Source organism: Rutidosis leptorrhynchoides, chromosome 10, assembly GCF_046630445.1.
Source record: "Rutidosis leptorrhynchoides isolate AG116_Rl617_1_P2 chromosome 10, CSIRO_AGI_Rlap_v1, whole genome shotgun sequence".
Classification (NCBI taxonomy): Eukaryota; Viridiplantae; Streptophyta; class Magnoliopsida; order Asterales; family Asteraceae; genus Rutidosis; species Rutidosis leptorrhynchoides.
Window position 1 is genome coordinate 24,277,957 of NC_092342.1, and position 15,452 is coordinate 24,293,408.

The 15,452-nt window shown below is 33.9% G+C and overlaps 1 protein-coding gene and 1 pseudogene across 2 annotated transcripts; both read left to right on the plus strand.

Annotated features, from left to right (window-relative positions):
* The first annotated feature begins 1,474 nt into the window (after positions 1–1,474).
* On the plus strand, positions 1,475–6,529 carry LOC139872399 (nuclear transport factor 2-like). Of its 2 annotated transcripts, none has more exons than XM_071860266.1 (9): positions 1,475–1,645; positions 1,863–1,997; positions 3,182–3,488; positions 3,759–4,096; positions 4,564–4,726; positions 5,138–5,259; positions 5,342–5,407; positions 5,537–5,621; positions 6,264–6,529. In XM_071860266.1, the coding sequence occupies exons 1-9, from the start codon at positions 1,607–1,609 to the stop codon at positions 6,368–6,370; spliced, it is 1,362 nt and encodes a 453-aa protein (XP_071716367.1). In that variant the 5' UTR covers positions 1,475–1,606; the 3' UTR covers positions 6,371–6,529. The 2 variants fall into 2 exon arrangements, with proteins under 2 accessions (XP_071716367.1, XP_071716368.1); XM_071860267.1 differs by having other exon boundaries at positions 6,267–6,529.
* A 5,431-nt stretch (positions 6,530–11,960) lies between these two features.
* LOC139870116 (uncharacterized) overlaps positions 11,961–15,452 on the plus strand; it is a 52,519-nt pseudogene continuing 49,027 nt past the window's right edge.

A 15,452-nucleotide genomic window follows, 5' to 3' on the forward strand; every position in this document is an offset into this window, starting at 1 on the left:
CTTAGGCAAAGCAAGTCACGACGTAAAAGAAAAGAAAAAACGCTACTGAAAAGGAATAAGCAGTCAAGCAATTGCAATCAAATCCGCGAATATCATTCTATTCGGTGCAACAAAGAAAAAAAAAAATGTTACTTTTATTTATTTGTTAGTTTTTATAATTTTTGTAACTCCAGTCCGAACTTTCGCGATTTTATCGTTCAGACAGCGGGGGAGTGTTAGATAATAGGTTAGGCCTAAGTCCAATATGTGGGTTTGGGTCCGTTAGGGTTTAAAGTCATTAGGGTTTCATTGTATTATAAATAGCGTACGAGTACTTAATAATAATCACGGGATTTCATTGTGTAACACCTACTTTTTGAGTCACTAGATAAATAATTTGTACAATATCCTCATCTTCGGAATCGAACTCGAGGAGAAAATCGAGCATTTTGTAAATTTTATCCTTTGCGAAGTAAATATTGTTTATAATTTGAGAGAAATTTGTAGTGTAATTTTGAAAGTATAATGTATATCGTGTGTTATAAATTAACTGTGCGATAGATTATTTATTGATAAACAATGATTTTTTTTGTTTGTTTGTAAAATATGCATATAGAAACCAATAGAAATTGAACCGAACTAATCAAAATGCTCCATGTGGCATAAATGTACGTTGCCTTCTCAGTGGGAATTCCAATTCACGCCCTTGCCAGTGGGGTTTTTCGGATATCCGAAATTTCGGATTCGGATTTCGGATGGGGTTTTTGGATATCCGAATTTTCGGATATCCGAAAATTCGGATATCCGAATTTCGGATATCCGAAAATGAACACCCCTACTTGCCACACCCACTTTTGGCGGCCATTTCTTAAGCACCGTAACGTGGAAGTGGAGGGTGACTTTTTGCCAAATTAGCTAGTCGCGTTGTTAGTTGGGTTCATAACAAACGGTCTAACATATCTTAAGGTATTGTTGTATTGGTTATGACTAGATTTTTCATTAGGGAGGTCAGAGATTCAATCTACATGAGTTGGAAAAATATTTTTCTTGAGGTTAGCCACCCCATTTTATGGGTCTCGGAGGTTATAGACGCCTTGCGTTCGAGCCTCACCCGAGGAGTTTTCCCACACTCGATGCCCGTATGGGTGAGGGTTTCCTCCTAAGGGACGGTGAACTGTAATGTCCGTTTTAAAAAATGATCGGACGAATGAGTTCCGACATCACGTTCAAATTCCGTCAGTTACTCCTAACCGCAGTTAAAAAACCATCTAACCACTAAATTGTAGATGTACATTTTATTTGAGATAATGTTAAATTTGTCAAAAGTTGAAAGTGTATGGTCCAACTAGTAATATTCCCTCACCACCATTACCACGAGCCCATCTCCACCGTCCAGCTGACTCATTGGCATATCTCGATCCAACGGTTATAATCATAAATTAAAACCCTTAAGATTCCCAAAATTAAGTTTTCAAAATCTTCCATTGTTTCTCTACAGATCTTGATCATATACACATGCTCCATTTACTAAATTAGGGTTTTAGTTACTGAAACCCTAAATATTACTTGTTATCGCTCACTTCATAGTGTTTTACCAAATTAGGGTTTTTATTAAATAGTTTTTGCAATGGCCAGTCCATACTCATCTTCCGTTACTGCCTCACAGGTATATACATATACATCTGCATATATATGTACGTCTTGTTATATGTGTGTCTGTATATGTTTTGTGCTTGCATCAAATTAATATGATTTATGCTTAGATAATGATTCATGTGTGTGTACATATATGTATTAATGTTGTGTTTTGTATGATTATAATGATAATGATAATGATAATAATGAAGGATTAAATAGTTTGTTTATTTGTTGATTTTGGGTAGGTTGGGTCATACTTTGTTCAACAGTATTATCAGGTGCTTCAACAGCAACCCGAATTCGCTCATCAGTTCTATACTGATTCTAGTACTATGGTTCGCGTTGATGGCGAATCAACAGTGAAAGCATCTGCTGTATTTGTGAGTGTATTCTTTTCTTGACTCGTTTGCTTATGATAGTCGCGTAAATTTTGTGTATTGAATGCGGTTGGATATTGTTTTACGTTGTTCATTTATTGACAATAATTGTACAATTACTTGCATATCTATATAGTAAACATTTGTATGGTTTTGGTTCCTTGAGTTGCGATGGTCGGTTTTGATATTCGTAACCACACCCTGGTTAGATTCAATCTTGCAATGCGTTTATAATGCTTTTAGGTGTATGTTGTTTAATGGGTAGAACCTGTAAGAGTACTATCTGCATTGTGTCCTACATTGTTACACCACTTGGGTTAAGTGTTATCAAACTAGTGGTATACTCTATATATGAATTACTTGTAGGGACATAAAACTCACATGTTTCCTAAGTTGCACCATTATTTTTTAACTACAGTAAAAAGTACGAGGATGCCAGTTCATTTCTTTTGATAGTTCATGCACATTCGTTAAGTCGTCAAGTCTTTTTTTAAATCTGGAATTGTGCCAACTTTTCTGCCCCTTTACAGTTTTATTTTATTTTTAATTCCACGAATATAAGGGGTTTAAGTTTAGTTCGCTTCCTCTATTTTCTTAGATTTCTGCATTGTGGAAGAGCTTTTATTGTCCTGTTGCGGAAGATTTAGGTTTCACTTTGTTTGAAATATGTTTTTTTTTATATTGATTTTAGCTATTAAGAAACGTGTCAAACAGGTTAAACCTGACCACACGTCTATATGTTATTAAAATGGAAGCCAATTAAACAGTTTAAAAGTTGATCATAAATTTTGCAAACAAGTTAAAACTTCTATTTTAAAAAGATACTAAAATTTTTAGTTAATTAGAAGCGGCTCATTCTTTCGAATATATCAGTCTATTTTTTGTTTACAACTACTAAAGAACCGCGTTCAAATATAATATTTGGGTTTTTATATTAATATCCAACATGTTAGATTTTGTAATCTTATCTTTTAATGGACATAATGTGTTGGTAGTTCGTAGGTTAACCCAAACTGATCAGTACTAAGCTTTACCTGTTTTGACTCGACGCATTTTTAACCATTGTCCATCCTGTTTGCCATATATACTGCAATACATGTATCTTATAAGTTATATTTCTCTTCCCCTTTGTGCTGGTTTATATCTTCAGTAAGTTAACAATGGATCATGTTATTGGTTTGTTGCAGGAAATCCATACACTTATTCAATCATTACAGTTTACCGGGATTGAGATCAAGACCTTAAACTCTCTTGAATCATGGGGTGAAGGAATTACGGTGGTGCTTTCTGGTTCGGTTAAGTCAAAGTGCTTCAGTGGTAGGCGGAAGTTTTTTCAGACGTTTTTTCTTGCTCCCCAGGAGAAGGGATACTTTGTTATGAACGACATCTTTCATTTTGTCGGTGATGACGTCATTAACCATCATCTCGGACTGGTTGCTGCTAGACATAAAAATGATTTCCAACCGTTAAACTCTACTTCTCCAATGTTATTAGGTATCGCATATTCACTGAAGTTTTGTTTGGTAATTTTGCACCTATGTCATCCACGTATTTTGCGATTTGTCTCATTCTTTTTTTGGCCAAGTTTGGCTATATGGAATGTAAATATTTGGCATGTTATGATCATGGACGGGTAGCTCAAACATTAGAAATTGATTAGTGCGACTAAGTTTCAAACGTCTGGCTAAAAATGAATTAGGTTTTAAGAGCGATAACTTTTTTGATATTATTTCACTAAAAAGTGATGGTTGATTTTATATACAGTTGGTGAAGATGCATTAGAGATTCAAGTAAGGGAGAATATCAAATCTTTAGATTTAGAAGGAGAAAATGAAGGTAACTACTACAACACTTCTGAACAACACCATTATCAGCAGCAACAAGAAGATGAATATAGTGAAGATTACGAGGAAGAACAACCAGTAAATGAGCCTTCTTATAACAATGTGGATCATGTTCAAGAGCCTTCACATCAAAACACTGTACAAGAGTATGTTCAAGAGCAGCCATTGCAATACAACACAGTGGAATATGTTCAAGAACCAATTCAATCTGTGCAAGTGCCTGCATCAGAACCCATGAAATTCACTTACGCTTCTATAGTAAGTAAATTTTATCGTTGTATAAAGCATTGAATTAGTGTAAAATTGGTGAGTTTGAACCGTTTACATTGACTTGGGCTAAGTGTTGTATGTTATAGACTGTCACTCAGGTAAAAAGATCTAAAATTTAAGCTAAAAAGAGAACTATTATTAAGGATAAGCTAAAAAGTTAACTATTGTATGTTATAGATTGTATGTTTCTTTAAGGCGCAAGTTAAAGTTAACATCTTTAGTTTATTAAGGATAATCATTAAATTCAATATTTGTAGCTAGATATGAATCTCTTCTATAAATGCTAGAGAACCTTGGAGAATAGGCATTGGTGGCCATGATTGGATTTTTTTTATTATTTATTATTTTTTATTATTGTTATTATTTTTACAATGCCAACCTACCCAATATATCACCTTTAATATAGTATATCTGCCTAACATTTTTTTTACATTTTTACTGTGTTGGTTAAATAGTTGCAAGCTAAGGGAAAATCTGTACCGTCAGTTCCAGCAACAGTCATTAAGAGTGTCCCATCAACTACTACAAGAAGTTGGGATCAGCCACCAGAACCAGTGTCTTCATACGTGCCTGAAACTACTTATCAAGTTCCAGAGGAAGCTTTAGTTAATGAAGAAGGTCATCATTCTAACTATATTATGTCTTTCTTTTGGTTATCTATGGTAAAATGGGCATCTCTGGTAATGGGTCAAATAGGTTAAGGTCGAAACCTGCTGTTTGACTTGACCCGTAGCACTAGTCAATATTATTCTATAATCTTTGAAACTATTTAGTTTACAATATACGTCAAAAATGTACTCTTATTTTACAATAGTTTTTTATTTTGAATATAAGGACCAATGCGACTATATTTATTCTTAAAAGAAACCTACTCGAAACAACTTTTAACCCATTTCTTCTATAGCTAAATTGTTTGGATTAAGGTGTGTGTGTGTTTTATTCGTGTCGCGTCGTTTGAATATATTTTGCACAACCATCAAGAATGGTGAAAAGTACCTATAAATATTCGTGTACTATTTATATTTATAGGTGAATCGAAGTCTGTTTATGTGAGGAATTTGCCCACTACTGCTACTACTCTGGATATTCTTGAAGAGTTCAAGAACTTTGGGAGAATCAAAGAAGATGGTGTATTTTTAAAGAATCGCAAGGTTTTTTCTTTAATGTTCTAACATCTACATTATCTTATAAGTGTTAATTAGTGTAGCATCTAATAACTTGTAAGCTGTACAGGACATTGCTATTTGCTTTGCCTTTGTAGAGTTTGAGGATGTCAGTGGTGTTCAGAAAGCTATTCAGGTTTGACCTCCATGTTTTTTCTCACTTTCGCTAATCTTGTCTTTTTGCTAATTTTATTAGCTATGGTTTTGATCGTATTTAGATCATTAAAATGTAAGTTGTATGAATTATTTGTATCTATATTTTCAGGCTTCACCAATACAACTAGCAGGAAGGCAAGTATATGTTGAAGAAAGAAGAGCAAACAGCAGTAGCAGCAGTTCTCGTGGAGGAAGTACGTACCCTAGTGCTTCTTATGTTATACATTTATCTTTAAGAGCTCTTTTTAATTTTTTTTAAACCAGTGATCTCAAAAAAAACACATCTATACCATTTTTTTTCTTTCTAGAAAGGCATACCAGATGATTCTTTTTTGGTAGAGGTGGCAAATTTGATAGAAGAATACTGTTTCTGTTGGTAACAAAAAAGGAATGGATTCACATCTATATCTTAAACCTAAAAAAAAGACTAATTTTCTAAAAAATAGAATTATTGCATCATGCTGACCTTAGCATGATGACATCAGCGACGAATTACTGTAGACACCGACCACCTTGTCGTTTTGAGTATGCAAACGACACCCAAACAAGTGTCTTTTAGTATATAGTAGTAGTAGTGAGCACTAGTTTTACTGAATTACCCTTGTATTGGTAGTTTGGTACCTAAATGTAAAGAGTGGTATCAATGGTTTATATTATCTCGGGCTGGATGGAAGAGTGTTTGTAATCATAGGTTACACCTTAGTTGATCATTACCAATATAAATGATAGTACAAAAATTGTTTAAGGTTAACCTAATTTCTATCAGAGCTTTTAAATGTTACAAAATTTTGAGAAGTCGAGTGGCATATGTTTTGAAATATGGTTGGTTTGAGCAGGAGGAGGAAGAGGAACGGGGAGAGGCAGAGGAAGTTACGACTCATCAAGAGGTGGACGCTATGGTGGCGTTTCTAATGGAAGGGGCAATGGCTACCGTGATTACTAGTATGAACATGACCAGTTTTCGGTGGTTAGATCTTAATTTTGGTTCCAAAAGTATCTTTGACTTGTGATTTTGTTTTTAACTTTGCGCGAATGTTGTTCCTATCTTGATTCATATTGAGGATTTTTGTCCTTTTTAATCAGCTTGTGGCATGTATCTTTCCATTGCTTTTTCTGGTTAAGCCTCTAATCATATAGGATCTCGATTAAGCAATCGTGTATTTGTGTTTTATGAAAAAATAACCATAACCTGTGACTTTCGATGACCAATAAAGCTTATAAAGCTCTGATACGAAGTTACTGAAATTGATTGCACATAATGAGCCAAATACCTCTACAAACAGTCGGTCAATATTAGTTGAACTCATTACTCAGGAACCAGATGCTCTTAAAAACAAAGTTCCTCAAGCCACTTTGTTATTTTCAAGTTTTACACGTAAATCATACAAACTAAGTATTATCGTTCAGGTGCTATCTATCTATAGTTTCTATTAAAATCCTATAATGATAATGTCATTATTAAGCTAATTCTTTTGTTAAAAAACAATCAAAAAATAAAAGAAAAAAATTCAAGCATTGTGGGTGATGTCTTTAATCTAAATAATTTTGAATTAAAGTTAAATCTTATTAATTAATTAATTATTATTAAATCTTATTAATAATTATTTTCATTATTAAATTAAATAATTTTGAATTATTTTAATTAATTATTTGAATTGAGTACGAGAATGTATAAAAGTTAGGCAGAAGGAAACCAATTCTAAATTAATATATTAATTTACACTTTTAAAATAAAATGACAACCAATATTATCTCTTATGATTGGATGTGGATTGTTTAATATGCATTTTAGGTGTTTGATGAAATGTTCAGCTGACGAGTTTCTTAATCGGACTCTGTGATTTCACGGGTCATTAAATTAAATGACTTTAGCATTTACGTTCACTTAATACCTAAAACATATCATTAAACTGTTTTGTTTAAACAAACTCGTGGTTCCACGAGTCATTCACTAATTCTCAGTAGATATTTTGCTTCTTAATTATATCCTCTCATATTACTAATGACGTTCTTTGAATTGTTTATCATTTAATCCTTTATTGGTTCAATGTCTTCAAGGACTATACATGCTCTACACATATTCTGGCAGTGCAAGATAAGTATTCTGATATATGAAACTGTGAAAGAAATATTTGCTTGCATTTACAAGGTGTAGATTAGATGAAGTTTCTTTATATATTACTAGTTTTTTTTTATTGTGGGATAGGAGTAAACAAAGAGAAAAGCTCGCTACTCGGTCAGGATTTTGAAGACAGTAATCGGGACCTTTATACATTTATTTAGATAAGACACGGTAAATTACATTTGTATAATGCAATTTTATGTGCAAATACATATGAAAGTCATATACATAAATTTTTACATAATTGTTCAGAAACGTAAACATAATCATTCATTTATTCAGAAACTCAAAACTTGTATCTATCTAGTTTAAATTTAGAAAAAATTACGCCGTTAGTACCTGTGGTTTGTTCACATTTGCATCATAGCACCTAAACTATTTTTTTGCGTAGTTGGTACCTCAATTTTGCTTAATTATCGTAGTTAGCACCCCAACCTAACTGCCGTTAAAGTTTAACGGTTAATCTCTCGCATTATACAGTCATAAAAGCTCAAGGACTACAGTGTAATACAGTAAAAATATAGGGACTGTCCTCACAAATTTGAACAAATCACATGTGGTGTACCTTATCTTCCAACGAAATTAAATATCATTAATACTTGGCATGATATTAACAAATTTTACAAATCAATCACTTCAGTAATGCTTTCTTTATGGTTTAATTTGCATTTTTTATATTTGTTCAGAACCACAACTGATCCATGCATTTTAACTTTGCTTTACAAGATAAATAAATATTTAAATTTGATGTTAAATCTAAGTTCAGTATATAATCTAACAAATTTAAACCATCTTAAAGCTACCAAATTCCCATTCTCGTTAAGATTAAAAATAGAAGGATTAAGCCATAAACAAGAAATAGAGGATGAACTGGAATATTGCTTGAACTTAAAACAAGGGTATGATCGATAGATATGATTGTGGGTGTGATTGAAATTAAAACCCGAATATAAAAATTGGGACTTTTTAAAATCAAGAAATCAATGAGAGTGTGATTGATTGATTATTTACAGTCAATTTAAGTCGTCCGTCGAATTATTTCAACAGCAGGCGGCTTTAAATTTCACTTCCGTCGTCAGCGGTGGCGTTGGAAGTGATCCTACCGTTGCTAAAGACCTCGGTGACCGCGCCATGTTTTTGGCTCACGTTACTCCTTTTTACCCTAACCAGCTATCAGGTTATCCCAACGAGCTAGTGGAATTTCTTACGTCATCTGCTATTGTGCTTCCATCATCACTTCGTGTTACTGTTACACAAGCTCTCATTCTTCTTCTTAATCGAAAGGTAGTTACACAAATATATGTACACATATACACTGCCTTACAAGTAATTAATTGGTAAAAGATACGAGTAATTAATAAGCACCTGATACTTATTCTGTATTGGAATCTCAGTTCTCAGTTCTTACAAGTAACACAAATATATGTATTGGAAGTGATAGTCTTTTACGGAGTATTGACTCGGCTTGGGTGGTATGTGGTGACTTTAATGAGGTTAGAAACCAATCAGATAGGTTAAATTGTGACTTTCACCAATGTCGGGCTACACGGTTTAACGATTTCATTACAATGAATAACTTGATTGAGATCCCAAATAATGGGAAAAGGTTCACTCGCATTAGTGATGATGGAACGAAATTTAGTAAGCTAGACCGTTTCTTCGTAAATGATAAGTACATTAACCTTTGGAATGACCTTTCGGTTGTCGCCTTAGAACGTAGAGAGTCGGATCATTGCCCGTTAATGCTTAGGGATAAGATCATCGACTTTGGACCTAAACCCTTTAAAATCTTTGATGAGTGGTTCAAAAAGGAGGGGGTGGATCAAGTAATTCATGACTCATGGGCTAAAAGCGTGGTTAGTTGGAAAAAGGATTGTTTATTTCGAGACCGGTTAAAAAATGTGAAAAATGAGTTGAGAGGTTGGAGCAAAAAAGAATTTGGTAGTTTGGATGACGAAATAGTTGTACTAAAAGACGAAGCTACTAAACTAGAGTTACTTGCTGAATCCGGTTCAATTAGTGATGATGATCGAACTCGATGGTTGGAATATCGAAAGGCGTGGATAGAAAAAGAAAAAATTAAATCGAGTATGCTGAAACAAAAAGCGCGTATTCGTTGGGTTCTTGAGGGTGACGAAAACTCTAAATATTTTCACTCATCTATCCGTAGGCGGTACAATAAGTGTAATATTCGGGGTTAAAATATCAACGGATCATGGAATGAAGACCCAAAGGTTGTAAAGGAGGCGGTGTTGGAACACTTCCGGGCGCGATTTGGTTCGAAAAACAAATACAGGCCTAAGTTCATATGTCAATCAGTAAACGGTTTAAAGAAATTAAAAAAAATTGAAGCTCAGGAACTCGAGGTACAATTTTGTGAAACCGAAATTTGGGAAGCGATCAAGGAGTGTTGGAGTTCAAAAGCACCGGGTCCGGATGGGTTCAATATGGGATTTTATAAGAAATACTGGAACATTATTAAGGAGGATCTTAGGGTAGCATTGATTGAGTTTTGGGAAAAAGGTGAAATCTCTAAAGGATGTAATGCGTCATTCATCACTTTAGTCCCAAAAAAGGTGGATCCAATTGATTTGAATGATTTTCGCCCGATTAGTTTGATAGGGAGTTACTACAAGGTCATTGCGAAAATTCTTGCTACTCGGTTAAAAAAGGTTATCCCTAACTTAATCGGGTTTGAACAAAGTGCGTTTATAAAGGGGAGAAATATTTTAGATGGGGCACTTGTTGCAAACGAAACACTCTCGTATTTAAAAAACAAACGGGCTAAAAGTCTAATTTTCAAGGTTGATTTCGAGAAAGCTTTTGATTGCTTAGAATGGGATTTTTTGCTAGAAATAATGGAAATTGTGGGATTTGGGGTAAAATGGAGATTATCATGTTTCAAATCGGCTTCTATTTCGATTCTTGTGAATGGATCTCCCACTAGTGAGTTTTATTTAGAAAGGGGTGTAAGACAAGGTGATCCACTTTCACCTTTTCTCTTTATTTTGGCGGCGGAAGGTCTAAATGTTCTAACAAAGAATGCGGTTGATAACAAATCTTTCTTGGGGGTGGAAGTTGGTCATGCAAAAGTTCCCATTTCACACCTACAATACGCGGATGATACGATTTCTTTGGTTCATGGAGTGAGGGAAATGTTCGAAATCTTATGAAGCTCCTCAAATGTTTTGAACTTACTTCTGGGTTAAAGGTTAACTATCATAAAAGTAGTTTAATTTGAGTGGGTGTGGAAAAAATTGAAGTTGAAAACATGGCGAGCTCATTTGGTTGCAAAGTTGGTTCGCTACCTTTTATTTACCTTGGCCTCCCCGTTGGGGGCAATATGAAAAAAGAAGATACTTGGAAACCGGTAGTAGATAAATTTGAGAAACGTCTTTCGGATTGGAAAGCTAGAACGGTGTCGTTTGGTGGGCGTTTGACTCTTGTTAAATCGGTGTTGAATAGTCTTTCGTTGTACTACTTCTCGCTCTTCCGTGCCCCGCCATGTGTGATCAAAAAACTAGAGTGTGTAAGGCGTTCTTTTTTTTGGGGCGGGTCGGGGGGAAATAAATCAAAAATCTCGTGGGTCAAATGGGAGGTCACACAATTACCGTATGGGGAGGGTGGGTTAAATTTGTGATGTTTAAAAGGCAAAAACTTGGCTTTGATTGGCAAGTGGTGGTGGAGGTTTAAAACCGAAACCACCTCATTGTGGGTCAAGGTCATTTCGAGTATCTATGGACCATCGGGCGGACTCTTGGTTGATAATCCATTAAATATCGAGACCTATAAATCGGTATGGAATGACATTATCAAAACCGGTTATAATATTATTGAGATTGGTATTCCTTTTCGAAACTTGTTTGTGAAAGAACTAGGTGATGGCGGCTCGACTTCATTTTGGAACGATTCATGGATAGAAAACGAGGTACTAAAAGACAAATTCAAAAGGCTTTGGAGACTTGAAACCGAAACTAATGCTTCGGTCAAAGATCGGATCATTTGGAACGGTTCAAATTGGGTGTGTAATTGGCATTGGGCAAGAGAACCAACCGGACGTACAGGAGGAGAACTACAAAGTTTGTCCGAATTGATCTTGGGTGTGGCTTTAACCCCGGAAAAGAAGGATACATGGAAGTGGGCACCGGCTAGCAACGGGATCTTCACAACAAAAGCTCTTACGATCGTGCTTAACTCGAGAATTTTAAACTCGAGTGATTCAAATTTTGAGACTCTACACAATAAACTTGTTCCCAAAAAAAGTGGAGGTATTTGTATGGAGAGCAAGAAAAATGCGTCTTCCGGTTTTATCCGAACTTGACAAAAGAGGGGGTTGACCTCAATTCGGTTCGTTGTCCATTATGTGATGACGATATTGAATCGGTAAACTACTCACTAATCCATTGTAAACATGCCTTTGAAGTTTGGTGCAAAGTCTTTGATTGGTGGGGGCGAGGTGAGATCCCATTTATTAACGTCGGGGACCTTTTCATTGATTCGGGTCAAGCAAACTCATTGATGGGGAAAGTTATTTGGCAAGCGGTTGTGTGGACGTGTTCCTACTTAATTTGGAAAAACCGAAATCAAAAGGTGTTTACAAATAAATGTTGGAACACACCAGTCGCTTTAAACGAAATCCAAGTTACAAGTTTCGAGTGGATTGCGAAAAGGTGCAAGGACAAGGTAATCGACTGGCACAATTGGATACATAATCCACAAATTTTCATCTAGTGTGTATTGCAAATGGTAGATTCATTGCCTACTTGTCAATGAGTCAGTTTTAGTGTTGCTACTGTGAGATCAGTGAGTGTCAAGTGACACAATATTCCTACTGTATTCTTAGGATAGTTTTGGCACTTACACATACTGTTAATTGTAAGTGTGAAGTGAGAATCATGTAGTGTGCTTCATGCATTGTAAATTCTTACTTGTATATAATAAATTTGCCTTTCCAAAAAAAATAATATATGTATAAACTGTGTTTATCTATTTTGCCACGTCCGAAGAGTAAGTAACCATAATTGAAAGATAACAAGTTATAATGTAGGATAAGTACAAAGTACAATAGAGTTGGAAGTAAAATTAGATTACTTTAAAATTGACTGTATGTTCTAAGCAAACAGTAAACATATATTTGGATTGAGGCTACTGGGCAAAGTACATGTGATTTATTCAAATTTATAAGGATAGTCCTTAAATTTTTACTGTATTACACTAGTACTCCTTGTGCATTTATCACTCTATAATGTTAGAGGTTAATCAATAAACATTGACGGCAGTTAAGTTGGGGTGCCAACCACGATAGTTAAGCAAAGTTGAGGTACCAACTACGCAAAAAAATTAGTTTAGGTGTTATGATGCAAATGTGAACAAACCACATGTACCAACGACGTAATTTTTTCTTAAATTTATATTAAAATGACCATTTTCACTTTGACATTTTATAACCCCAAAAATTCATCTTTGACCAAAAAATTAAATTTTGAACCGTCAACCAATGGTTAAGTTAGGGTTTGCAATATAAGCTAGTGAAATGACCCGTGGAATCACGGGTTTGTTTAAACGAAACAGTTTAATGATAGATATTAAGTGAACGTAAATGCTAAAGTTATTTAACTTTATGACCCGTGGAACCACATAGTCCGACTAAGAAATTCGTCAGCTGAACATTTCATCAAACACCTAAAATTCATATTTAACCATCCACATCCAATCATAAGAGATAATATTGGTTGTCATTTTATCTTAAAGTGTAAATCAAAAAATAAATGTAGAATTGATTTTTCTTCTACCTAACTTTTATACCTTCTCGTACTTAATTCAAAATAATTAATTAAAATTATTTAATTTTAATAATTAAAATAATTATTAAAAAGATTTAATAATTATAATTAATTAATAAGATTTAATTTTATTTCAAAATTATTTAGATTAATGACATCACCCACAATGCTTAGATTTTTTTATTTTTTATTTTTTGATTTTTTCTTAACAAATGAATCAGCCTAATAATGACATTATCATTTTAGCAATATAATAGAAACTATAGATGTTAAAAATTTAACTTTTGGTGTATGTCTGATGCGCAACGAGTCTAATGTGAAAAGTAATCATCGTTTACTCAAAGTTTGGTCATGTATGTACATAAAAGTTAAACTTCAAATAAATTATGCTATCTTGATTCGTTTTGCATACTCTGTATTAATTACTCATATATTTTCTTATTTTGGATTAAATAGTCAATTGGACAAGAACTTTTTTACTGGATTACTCTTAATAAGATAATATATTTTTAATTGTTGAGGAGTTTTTGGATGTTTGTGTGGTACAAGTTCTCGCCAATTTAATGATAAAGATGTAATTCCAACGTTTCCAAAACATGAGAATAACTTTAGGATTTAATTAGTTGTGCATTTTTTTTGGCTTTATTTTTGTGACATTTTAAACTGTTATTGGGCAGATTTTGTGCACATTCAGGCTATTTTAATGCTCTTTTGGGTGGTTTTTGTGCATATTTGAGCTGTTTTGATGCTATTTGTTATCAGATTTTTGGTGATCCAATATGATGTTTTGATGCAGTTTAATTGTTATGATTATGTTTCTTATATTAAGGGTGCGTTTGATAAAACTGAATTATTTAGTACTGAATGATTCAGAATCTAAATGGTTCAAAGCCTTTGAATAAGGTTTGCTCTGAATGAAAATAATTTGTTTGATAATCATTTAGAATTACCGATATGAACTGACTAAAACTACCTTAATAACGTGTGACATGAATAAAAAATTCAATATACTTGTTAGTTAGGTGATTAGATTATGATTTGAGAAGAATATTATAGATAATTTAGGCTCATATGGTTAAGAGAGTGTTTCATCTCTGAATGGTTCAGAGCTGAATTCTGAACCATTCAGCACCATATGTCATTCAGAGGTCAGAAATAAATGCATTGAATGCTGAATGGTTCAGTATTAAGTGCTGAACCATAAGCAAACAAACGCACCACCCTAAGTAGTCAGTATTTGTAATACGGAGTAGTTTATGTCGAGTTTAGCATTTATTTATTTATATTTTGTTTGTTTGTTAGCTTCAAACTTTTGCTATTGTGGAACAGTTGGTGTACTCAAATGGAGTTATAAATATTTTAACCAACAAATTTAGGTTATGTTTGCGCTAAAGTTTTAATCTTTTGAAATTGCAGTACATATAGAAGATGGAACTAGAGAAGTTAATGGAAGCTTTGCGTTTCGTTTGCACCGTTACATTTTGGAGAATGTTGGAAGCTTCGACGAGCCCAACACACCCACTATAGAGGATCTAGACTATACTAGACTCACTACACCAACACTTTGACGTTGGTTAGCCTTTAATTTTATAAATCCTTAGTGCACAATGTACTTAGGCGACAGTGTCGACCATATATCTTTAGGCGGTATAACCGACCATGTATTACTTAGGCGGCAGAGCCGACCATATAATAAGAACAACAAAAGTGCACTAAGAACTTAAACACAAACTAAGGCTTGATCGGGAAACTTAACAAAAACACTTATATTAAATTACAATTACAATATTACTTACAAGCTTTCTCTTCTCTACTTTCGCTAACTCACACTCTTCTTCTCTTCTTTTCAACTCACTTCTTATTTCACTCTCACAACTTCACACAACACAAATGAAATCTCCTCCCATATTTATACTACTCCATGGAACATTCTAGAACCTAGATATTTCCATGGATATATAAATATCTAGATATTTCTACAACCTACAAATATCTAGATTTTTCTTTTACATTTCAATTTTTAGATTTTTCTCTCATATTCTAATATCTAGATATTTTACCCATATACATTTACTAATTACATATTATTCTAAATTTGCATTGTATTTTAACACTCCCCC

Excerpts from the sequence above, each read along its gene's own strand:
- LOC139872399 (XM_071860266.1), top strand. The coding sequence starts at position 1,607 with ATGGCCAGTCCATACTCATCTTCCGTTACTGCCTCACAG. Across the intron at positions 5,260-5,341 it reads TATTTTTAAAGAATCGCAAG|GACATTGCTATTTGCTTTGC; the intron begins GTTTTTTCTTTA and ends TAAGCTGTACAG. Across the intron at positions 5,622-6,263 it reads CAGCAGTTCTCGTGGAGGAA|GAGGAGGAAGAGGAACGGGG; the intron begins GTACGTACCCTA and ends TGGTTTGAGCAG.